The sequence below is a fragment of the Antrostomus carolinensis genome, unplaced genomic scaffold (genome assembly GCF_000700745.2).
Source record: "Antrostomus carolinensis isolate BGI_N321 unplaced genomic scaffold, ASM70074v2 scaffold47747, whole genome shotgun sequence".
In the NCBI taxonomy this organism is placed as follows: domain Eukaryota; kingdom Metazoa; phylum Chordata; class Aves; order Caprimulgiformes; family Caprimulgidae; genus Antrostomus; species Antrostomus carolinensis.
The window spans coordinates 10,597-21,818 of NW_010326181.1; the positions used below are offsets into that span (position 1 = coordinate 10,597).

Genomic DNA, 11,222 nt, shown 5'->3' on the forward strand with positions numbered 1-11,222 from the left:
TGTAGGTAAGTACCGGGAATTCCACCGGCTCTACGGAGAGAAGCGTTTCTCTGAAGCTGCCAAGTTGCTCTTGATGTTGATGACGGCTCACATTGCTCCTTGCTCCTTCTGGATGACCCTGCTGACAGACGCCCTTCCCCTGCTGGAGCAGAAAGAGGTGAGCAGGCTCGGCATGCGTAACAAAGCCCCCCCACACCATTTATTTTCCTCCTTAACAAGGTATCTCAAAGTGGTGACCCCCCCCTTTCTGTCCCCAAGCGAGGACTTGCACTTCCAGTGCAAAAGAACTGTTTGTGGCAGCTCCAGAAGGGCACAGCCATCCCAGTGTCCTATGGGTGGGGACACACAGGGCCCAGGATGGGATAACTGACTCTTAACTTGGATCCCTGCTTTTAGAGAACAGCAGTGGAATATGTCTGTGCTGATCATTTAAGTACACGCTGCAACCAGTTCCTTCTGGTACTTGGCTTGAAGATTTTTCTAGGGTGTTTCCTTCTTCTAAGCCCAATTTTTGCTTTAAGATCCATCAAGAAAATGACAGTTTGGCCATCATAGATCTGTGACTGGATAAAGCCCAAAGCACCCACTCTGCTGACCCCGCTTTGCGCAGGAGGTGGCACTAGAGACCTCCCGAAGTCACTTCCAGCCTGAATTATCCTCTGATCCTGTGATTTAAAGGGTCAGAATGGGTCTGTGGGAGTGTAGAAATGTTCCCTTCCTCTCAGAATTATCTTCTCAGACTGTGCTTTCATTTCCACAGGTCATATTTTCAGTAGAACAGACTTACGAGTTGATGCGATGCCTGGAAGACCTGACAGCGGGGAAGTCGGATAAGCAGAAATTCCAGGTAGCTCCTGTTTTGAAGGCAACTGGATAATGAATCTGTGGGGCTGAGAGGAGGGTTGGGGAAAGGAAGCTCTAAATCTATATTCCTACCTGGGGGCAGAAAAGAGGGAGAGCCCGAGTTCCCAAGGCTGGCACATGTTATTTTTAAAGGCCAGCCAGATGAGGCAGCATCAAGAGATATTGAAGTATACGCAAAACCAGTAGAGAACTTCCACTCCTCACTGTTCTGCTGATTTGGATTGGACTGTGATGTTTTTCCAAGATAAATAATTGCAAATTACATGGGCAATGAAAAGCTGAGATGCTGCCACCTAACAGCTCAAGCTGTGAAAAGTTCCAGGTGCAGAACTGAGAGTTTGCTCCCTGTGCAAAACCTCTGCAGCTGCCAGGAAAAGGCTGGGCAGCGCTGTCCTGCGTTGAGCTAAAAAGCAGGAGCTGTAGCTTTACTCTTCTCAGGAGGTCCCTAGAGCAGGTAAATACACATGGACTCTCCTCTTAGTGACCTGCAGCCTTACTTTCCAAAACTAAGAACCCATCACCAGCTAATTTCTGCATGTAGCAGTCTAACCCAAACTCTGCTCGCTTTTAGGATGATGACGTCGAGAATATCAAAGTGGAAATGCTGAGACTTGCTCTTGCACGAAACCTTGCACGAGTCATCGTCAAAGAAGGCACCTTGGAAGGATCTTGAAGACAGCAATATATGATTTTACTCATCCTCTGTGGCTTAACTGTACATAAACCTGTCTGCTTTTCTAAGAATAAATGTTTTGTTTTGCATATTGCTTGTTCTTGTCTTCCATAAATGTAACTAAAACAAAATGTGAAGGTAACTTGTAAGAAGGAGCTGCATCCAAACGTTCAGGAGCTTGTTCCATCGTGGTCTGGCAACCTTCCCCTGGTAGAGTCATTGCCAAGGGCAGCGTTACCTTGGCTTTTTCAGTTGCTTTACCTCTGACACCCAGGACTGAAATTAAACCTACCTTTTAAACCACTGGGGTTTTAGAAAACAGCAACTTCTCCTGGGTTTTTTTTTTTTTGCTTAGATTGGATGGTCTTGAGATGCTGGGTTGAGTTTTTGGATGTCAGGACACAGCCCAGCGCTGCACGAGCAGTAACGGCCATCCACGGAGCGGAGTAGGGAAAACAATTTATTTAACATGCAGCAGAACAAATGCATTTGAGATGTATGTACAGTTAGGGCTGTTCAGTATGAAGTGGGAACCTCACCCTACAGACAAGGAACGTTCAAGAGTTTTAATTTCCAAAGCTTTTAACAACACATTTCCACACAGCAAGGCTATGGCATCTTTCCATTTGGCTGTACGGCGCGGGCAGCGCTCTGCCGTTAACGCTGAGAACGAAGCTGTTCTGCAGAAAGCACTTGTGCTCTTCTGACCTCCTCAAAGTCACAGTGAGATGTGTAGGCATCTAAAGCAGTTACACCTGCTTCCTCAGGACACGCTACCGTGACCTAAGCACCACCCCCATGCCTACTGTGTCTAAAGTGCTGGCAGAAAGAATTCTCTCCTTGTCCCCTATCCCAGTCCATTGATTTAAAAACTGCTTTAAGGATCCAAACGACACACCCATCCCTCTCACCTGCCTTCTGCATCAGGGAGCTGACAAGGCTGAGGTCTTCGTGAGCTTCAGATCAAACCTTTACAGCAAGTTCCTTGGCCAAGCTTTGGTTCCACCTTCAGAGGCTTCTACAACTGCCTGGTGTCTCCTCTGATTGCGACCTCAGGCCTTTGAATCCACTGAGTTTTTCACCTCTAAGTGATTTTTTTTTTTACTTTGCAGCACAGTAAAGAAAATTCAGCTACAAATCACTCCAAGCTGTTTTTGCAGTAGTGGGTTTTACAGCTGCCAGTAATTCCAGCAGCACGTTCTTCTCCGGAGTTATCCTACAACGGGCAGGGCTCTCCTCCTGCCTACTGATGTTCTCAGCACTTGAGCCAACTGCTCCCACTCACAGTTTGGTAAGAGCTGCTGCTTGACAGCACTGCTAGAAACGCTGAGCTTGGTGTCCAAGGACCCACCCTATCTGTGCTTTTGTCAATGGATGTTTACAAAAAAAAACCCTGTTAATTTAAAACTGTCTCAAAGCTAGTTGAGGCACTGCTTGAGATTGGAAATCCAGAGGGAGAAGGAAGGGACTGCTGGAATCAAGTTTTGGTGATTTAAACCTCGTTTTTGTGAGACTGTAGCTAGAGGGGTCAGTTCTTCTGCCCCATTAGTGCAGAACAATGATGTCCAGCAAAACTGCTTTCCCCCTTGGGGAGACAATTGCACTCAGCCACTTAATACAGGGAACAAATAAAAACAGGGCATTAAACCCAGCACATGCATTGTCACAGCCCAGTGGGGTCTTCTTTCCTTTGACTGCTTGTTTCTATTTAGCAGAAATATCCTAGAGCTCTATTATTTACATCTTGTATTTCCTTGTTCTCATCTCAATAAAACACAGTATTCAACTACAATAATAATACTGCCTGCATAAGGGCACACGAGAGGCATCTCTCCTTATCCCTGGATTCAGTCACTGCACCTAATGAGCAACTGCAAAGACATTTCTGCACTCCAGGTGCTGTCCTCCACCCACACTGACCGCTCCTTTCCAGCCCTCTTTACCTCCTCACTAGGCATTTCCTCTTTTCCCCACACTATGGAATGCAATGAAGGCAGAAAAATAACCAGTGTAACCATTTCTGTACAAAACTCAGCCCCAGCTTACCCCAGATGGATACAAGAGGGAGGCAGCTTAGCAGTATAAAATAAATACAACAACTAAAGGTACAGCAGTGTCGCACAGCGGAGAGCCAGGGTCTGCTTACATCACTGGCCCTTGGGAATGAAGCAGCAGAGAGGAAGGAAAGGAGCTAAGTGCCATTTCAGTGTAAAAAAAAAACCCCAAGCATTCCCTCACGGAGCCAGCATTATTGCTCAACATGCTTAGCAGGTCTGGTCTGGCACTGAGGAGGTCAAAGTCTGAGGGAAGGGCATGTGTAAGGGCTCTGCACTGAGGAAGCTCATGGTGGCATCATCACCCCACCAGCCTGTAGGTATCTCCAGACAGCAGGACAGGAACAAGCCAACTAAATCCCCTTCTGCTGACAGGTCTCCCCTCAAAATACAATAACTTCAAGTTTAATAGAGTGGAAGATAGAACCAGATTCACCCAGAGGTCAAGATAAAAGCAGCCAGCACTACTTGTTCCTGGCTGCTGCTCAGTTCATGCTTGGCATAAACGTCCCAGGGCCCCTTCAATGTGGGGCAAAACATTCTGGACTAAAGCTACAAGCGGAGTGGTCAGGACATGTAAACAAAGCTGAACATCACCAGTGGATAGCATGTGTGTCCCTCCCCACGTCACATTCATTCCAGTCCTGTGGGATCCTTTCCTGGTCCTGTCACAGAGTCTCTGGCAGTGTCCTAAGGTCATAGATTCCCCCACTGCTCTACCGGGGGAAATTGATCCACTTCGCCAACCTCTGTGCTGGGCTGGTCTCCTAGTGTGAAGGTCAGTCTGTATCTCAGCCTCACTTTCTCCTGCAGGAAAAACAAAACCCAAGAGCAACGTGAGAACAGATCCCATACAAAACACTTCACTGTTACAGCTCTACAGAGAGAGCACAAGAATCTGTTGCACGTAGCAGGGGTAAGAAGGCCGAGGTAAGTTCACGGAGTAGTTCAGATATTTAGCAAACCCGAGTTATTTACCTTGCAGTTTTTATACCACAAAAGCTTTATGGCTTAGCATGGAACAGCAGGAGAAAAGCATGAATGACCTGGGATAACAGTTTGCACATACACGCCCAGCACCCATTACTCAGCTCTCTCCAGGGACCTGCTGGAATAGTTCAACATTTTCAAAATTAAATTCCTCATCATGTGGAGGAAGATAAGCCAGTTCCTGCTCTGCAAAATTCCTAGTAAAACCTCAAGCAGGAGGTGGAATGAGTCCTTCCATGAGGTCCACGTACCTCACAAAGCTTTTCAACAATCCACCAAATCCCTCTGACATTCATCCTTTTGGATCTCAAAGCTTTCAGCTGGTGCTTTAAGGACCCTTTTGCTGTAATTCCCAAGTAGGAACATCTAAATTTATCAAATAATTAGAAACTACTTCAGCATACAGCCTTGAGCTTCACGTAGCAAGCTCCTTAAATGAGTAACTACAGCAAGGAAAAACAGCTACTCAGGAAAGAAAGTGTTAAGCACGTTGTTTCCCTGGTCACAGGTACATCCTCAAAGAATAATGGAACAGACGTGATCTGACATTTGTCTGTGGGTTCAGGTCTGTCAGGCTACAGCCTCAACACAGCAGAAGTACTACAGCACCAGCTAATTTGACATCAGTCTAATTATCACCAAAGCCAGGCACTTCCAGTGCACAAGGGAACCACACAAACTCCTGATACAGCTCTGATGGGTTCCCTTTAAAGCTGAGCCTTCAATGGCCATTGCCCTTTTGTTGGGAGAACTGTACAGGTCCTTCTCATACCTGTCCTTGCTGACAAAGCCTGTTGGGAAAAAGCCTCCCTCCAGCCCCAAACTGGAACACCCACGTCATGCAGTAACCACCTCTGGAGGTGGAACAAACAGCTGTGTCTGCTCAAATGTTTGGTCCAACTGACCCCCTGTAAAATTCAGCTTACACCAAATTTGTCTGACAAGGACAGGATAAATCCCACTGCCCCTCTCACCTTCATAGGGTTTGCCAGGAGCATGACCTGGGTGATGGCAGCAGGCGGCTGGATGGGATTGAATGGAGACAGCTCAGTGCCAGAGGGTGGTTGTAACTTCACTTTCATGGACTGCAAGTGAAAAAGAAAGCAGAACCTCAGGGATTACCTCCTACCTTGGGGACAATGAAAGATGTATGCACAGGCTGGGGAGATAACAGCACACATCCAACCTGAAGAGACTCAATCCATACGTGAGGATGAGGAAACAAGAGCCCACCCAGCTTGTGCAACATGATAGGAACAGGCAGACTGACAAGTCAGTCCAGAGTAAAAGCACTGGTCAGGTGAACACCAACAACACCTTCCTGTTTGAGTGCTCGTGTCAGAGGTTTTCACGTGAACACCTTCATGAAGCTAGGCAGATGGTAGCTGAGATTGGGCCAGTTTTCAAAACACAAGCTGTCTGTCTAAAATTATCTAGCTGCAGTAAGACCAGAATGGAACATCTTGTCAGATTTAGGATGTCTGTTAGAAATTCTGATTCCCAAAGACCTCAGGAGTGGCTCTGTCCATGTTACAGTCCTGTCACTGTGTCATCTGAGCTACCTTCATGAACAGACACAGCTGGATTGATCTTGGATACCAAGAAAAGTAGAACACTAACTACTACCTGCAGTTCTTGATTTATCCTATTCAGTGTTTTCTACCTCTGACAACCATCTTTATGTTTGGGAAACAGGCAGAGCACAACCTATAGAAAGGCAGAACCAGGCTGTGCCAGGTCCCTGAGTTCATACCCAGGCCTTCCCGAAGGCAGTTTCACATCACCGTGGGTCTGAGCCCCGTGTCCCTACCTTGGGCACAGCAGCCTGCAGCACGATGTTCTTCACAGGAAGCGGTGCCGTGTTCAGCATGGAGACTACCACGACCAGCACGTCCGACCTGCCCGGCGGGCACTCCCTGGCAAAGTGCAAGAGGATGCGGAAGCCGTTCTTGTCATAGGCTGTCACCGGGAGGGCACTGCCTGCCGCAGGGAGAGAGGGGAGAGGAACACAGGTTTGTGCTGCAGAAGACAATCTGGAGCAGCAATAGGTGATCTGACTGTTTGGCTGGGGTATCTCATTCTTTCTCTCTACTTCAGAAGCTTTGTCAAGGGGCTTTGCTTTTAAAAAATGTTCAGAGAAAGGTGAAAAACCTCAACTACTTACTGGGTTTAATGGATTCCAAGGGAACATGGACGTTGGCCAAAGAAATTTCAGGTGCTTTCATGGGACTGCCTTGCTGCTGGAACGGTGCTGGCTGGAAGAGAGGACTTCCTGAGCCAGCAGTGGAGCTGCTTGGAAAAGGAACTGGAGGAGCTCCAGGGGCAGTGGCTGGCAGCCCTGCAGGTGCTATTAACGGGGCAGAGGTGACAGTGGTTGGTAAAGTAACCCCAGGGAAGACAGAGGGTGTTGCCATGCCTTGGGTGGCAGTCCTGGAAGAAAGAGAAAAAAAACATGGGAAATTGAGCTGAAAGTGAAGCAGGCAGCTCACCACCAACCCAGAGATAACAGCAGATCACAAGGACAAAGCAGTGGCCTGGAGCCAGATTAGAGTCCATGACTCATCACAGTCTCATGTAAGAAGAGGAGCTACAAGGAAAGTGGTGCTGGTAGGGTCAGGCATCACTTCTCTAAGTCAAGAAGAAAGCAGAGTCCCACCCTAGCCACCAAGGCTAAGATGGGGAAAGGCCTCTGTACCATAGCAGTCAGTTCAACTTTACACCACATGTTTGTACCAGGCAACAGTACAGCTGTTGTGCTCTATCCAGTAGTGCCTTTCCCTCCTGGAGGTGGGACCCTCGTATTAGTTTGTAAATGGAAACTCTCTAAGGAGAAAAATCCCAATCACACGTTTCTACCAAACCAGAGAGCTGGTCAGTCTGCCTCTGAACCTGACGCTGCAGCAAGCTTGGCTTTCTAACTGCAGAGACAAAGGACTTTTAGTTACCCTTTGGCTTCTTCAAGGAGTTGTCCCAATGCATCCATCTTATGTGACATATTGCTCCCCACAGATGAGTTGAAATACCCAGGAGCGGCTGGAATAGTCTTAGGAGGCCCTGCAGGGACAGGTGGTCCAGCAGAGAATACAAATGGTGCTGAGTTTGGTGCTGGGATGCTGGGAGCAGTCTGAGAGGCTGTGAAAGCAGAGGGCAGTGTCACTGATGTTCCACCTGTGGTCTGTGATGTATGAGGGAGAAGAGGGTTCCCTGCAGGGTTGCAAGCAACAGTCACCGTCTTCGGATTAAAGAAATCCAGGTCCAGCTGGTCATTCTGAAAGAGAGGACAAGCAGATGCTCTAAGTCACTGCTACCCCCTGTTGTAGAGATGGCACTGTTACAGAGGGAGAGAGATTTACCGCAAAAACAGGTGCTGGGTGGCAAGCAGCAAAGTCTGTGGCCTATGTCAGGACTACATCTGATCTGTAATTTAAGCAAAGGAAGTGCTGACATCATGGGGGACAGATGGGAAACTAAGAAAGCCAGGTTCAGGGATATCTACGCTGTTTAGACACAGCCATCCCAGATTTTAGGGCTAAGCCAGACTTCCCCTCAGGAACAGCTGCCCCTCTGCCTGTTTGTGTGACCACGTTTCTCAAAGGTGACAGAGTGTGTCCTGAGACCTCCCATAATGACAATCCCTCCCTCCCCTTCCTGCGAGACCCTCCTTTGTACCTCAAATATGCTCCACTGGTTGTTTTCTGAGGTCTCCTTCACTGCTGCAGGGGCTGGGTCATTCAGGCCTGAAAGGAAAAATAACAAGCAGGTAACGGGAGGAGAAAATTATTTAAGTGTCACCCCTTAGCAGTTGTTTCAGTATCATCAAACTATTTGATTCAGCTCTGCCAGAGCCCAAGAACCTGATGAAAGAATGAAATGTGAGGGTAGTCACACACTGGAACAGGTTGCCCAAGGAAGTTGTGGCTGCTCCTCCCTGGAAGTGTTGAAGGCCAGGCTGGATGAGGCTTTGAGCAACCTGGTCTAGTGGAAGGTGTCCCTGCTGCTGGCAGGGGGGTTGGAACTGGATGAGTTTTAAGGTCCCTTCCAGCCCAAACCAGTCTGGGATTCTATGATTCTATGAAATGGGCTGCAAGTCTACCATGAGGAGAAGAGACCGGACAAGCACCAGTAGCTGACAGTCACCACCTGCACACAGCTCTTCTAACCCTCTGGATGAGCAGTATCTCTGTGGTTTGTATCTGGGCTGCACAGGCAGGCGTTCTGCAGGCTCTTATATGCACCCCCTCTAAGGCACTTTGCTCTTTAGCACAGTTGCAAAATTAGAGTGAAATCTGTACCAAACTGCGTGTCCAAGCCCCTACAGAGATCAGACTGCAATTACACTCAACTGCTGTTTCACTTGCAGCCTACTCTGGGAAGATCAGAGCTCTTAATACTGACTCACTGACCAAGTCTTATACTCGGGATGATGCAAGGGTGGCGTCCCCTGGACTCCTCTAGAAACCAAGGGCATCTCATGCTCCTTTTAGGCATGCCGCATACACAGCCAACCCTCACACTCACACTGAAGAAAGGAAGCAGTCTTTGTTAGGGATTGAGTAGCCTTTTCTGGGCCCTTCAGTGTCTTACCTAAGCACAGAAGCTCCTCATCCAGCAAGGAGAGGGAGTTGGCTGCGCTGCTCTGCTGAGCGGGTGCGGCTTCCACTTGGCTGGAGGAACTGCTCCGCAACTGTGCCAGCGTCTGGGGAGGAGGTGGGAGAATGGGGATTTCTGCTGGGGCTGGGGCTGCTGTGGGGGCTGGAGTCAGGGTGGTGGGTGGCATTGGAGTTGGTGGGGTGCTGGTGACATCCAATCCAGCAAGGTCAATGAGGGTGTTGAGATTACTTGTGGAGTTACTCCCTGCAGCAGACAGGAGAAGAGCACGACTAGGAAAGAAGGCAAAAGGCTCAGAGCAAACTCAATGTACAGAAGAAATTATCAGAGAGATGGTTTAGATAACACAGATCCTCATTTAATAATTTATAACATACATAACATTTAATAATTTATAACATATATAATAATTTATCACATGTATAACGTATCTTTATAACAGAGAAAGCCCACATGCTTCCCACCTAACCATTTGCTGTCCACAAGCTACTTCAATCAATTCAGTTCCTTAGGAAATTTCTATCTGAAAAGCAACATCTGCTCCAATCACTGCTTTCCCAAGTGCTTCTTGTAGCATAATGCAGAGTCTTTTAAAAATATTTTGAGCTCAGATGAAGCTTTAGGAGATCCTGCAGAATTACAATAACAAAGGCTACCAGAGAGCTGAGGAAAATGAATACTGTCTTGATCTAGAATTCCCTTCATATTTAGGACAGTCTTGTCCCAGTAAGATGCTGTCAGGCAGCATTATGCCTCCCTCTACTGCTCTCCATGGAGAAATGTGTAAATGATTCCCAAATGGTAATTCTGTCACACACACATCCAGAGCTTTCAATGGTGAAACTGAAGTGGAAAGTGGGTGACTGGCCTAAATTCACAAATGGAATTGCTGGCAAAGCCAGGACCCCTGGCCTGGCTCCCACTCTCCTGCTACTGTCCTTTTGATAAAATCATCCTCTTCTCACATGTCCCTGTTAAGAAACAGGACAAACGTGGAGAGGAAAATGTATGAGAACTTCCAGCCACACCAAGTGTTCCGATACAGGTTTGCTACTGATGTTATCAAAGGTGTCAATCATATGGAATGAACAAGGGAAAATGCAAAGCTGCAGCACTGTTACTCATGTCCAGAATTGTTTATCCACTGCTTAGGAGCTGTTTTGTTCCCCCTCTGATTCATAAACTGTTGGCCACAAGAACCACCAATAGCCTACTTCACCACAGCTAATAGGAAACCCCATCCAAAAGACTTAGTATTGCAGGATTCAAAATTCAACAGTTGGTTTTCCAGGAACTCACCTTCTACTACAGACATCACAGGGAGATCCACTTCACCATTGATCACTTGGCCCTCTATTATTTTTTTATATGAATTTATCACACGGGATAAATTGTCACTGGCTTGTAGAATATCCCCTACATGCAAGAGAGACAAAAACAACCTCCAAGACTTTAGTAACTCTGCTCCCACTAATGCTGAGAGTACTCAGTTATCAACTAAATAACCAGCAAGAAAAAACAGATTTATGTGGCTATGAGCTCCATTACTCTCTGCCTTTGCCATTCTTCTCTAAGCAACACCCTGACCTTTCTAGATCCATGCACTTTACAGCAATAATGAAAAAATGAGTCCAAGGCTTTGTTTCCCACAGTAACTTTCCTGCCCTTCCAAAGCAGCAGCTGTCCCCCATTATCACCCCCAGCCTCCCTAACCACCAACTCTACTGTCAAGTCCTTGCCTGAATTTAAATGAGAAGCATAAAGAGGCCAGTCTCTTATCTGCTTGCTCAAAGCAAAGTGCATTCACAGTGAAGAGGCATCTTTACAGCAGCCTTCCCTTGCTCAACCCTTGCACAATCACAGGTCACAAAAGCAATTAAAAGACTTGTAGCTTTACCCAAACTGCTGTCGTTATCCTCCGTCTCACTGGCCAGCTTGAATAATGTCCTTCTTTTGGTTTCACACCTTTCGTAGAGCTCCTAGGAAGACAGATTAGGACAAAGGGTTTCATCAGCCAGGATCCACTGTCAACA

The 11,222-nt window shown here is 47.3% G+C and overlaps 2 protein-coding genes across 2 annotated transcripts in view; one reads left to right on the forward strand and one right to left on the reverse strand.

Annotated features, from left to right (window-relative positions):
• NUP85 (nucleoporin 85) overlaps positions 1–1,626 on the forward strand; it is a gene marked incomplete at its 5' end in the record, with an annotated part of 12,186 nt that extends 10,560 nt beyond the window's left edge. The window contains 3 exons of the mRNA XM_010171483.2: positions 6–157; positions 761–847; positions 1,436–1,626. Of these exons, the coding sequence (XP_010169785.2) occupies positions 6–157; positions 761–847; positions 1,436–1,537 (341 nt within the window). The remainder of the gene's footprint in view (positions 1–5; positions 158–760; positions 848–1,435) is intronic.
• A 2,141-nt stretch (positions 1,627–3,767) lies between these two features.
• On the reverse strand, positions 3,768–11,168 carry GGA3 (golgi associated, gamma adaptin ear containing, ARF binding protein 3; the record flags this gene model as incomplete). Its single annotated transcript, XM_010171484.1, has 9 exons — positions 3,768–4,398; positions 5,556–5,666; positions 6,392–6,561; positions 6,746–7,011; positions 7,527–7,849; positions 8,251–8,318; positions 9,166–9,435; positions 10,489–10,605; positions 11,087–11,168. Coding segments are annotated over 9 exons (1,518 nt in total), but the record flags the coding sequence as incomplete, so codon positions are not given.
• Positions 11,169–11,222: the final 54 nt, after the last annotated feature.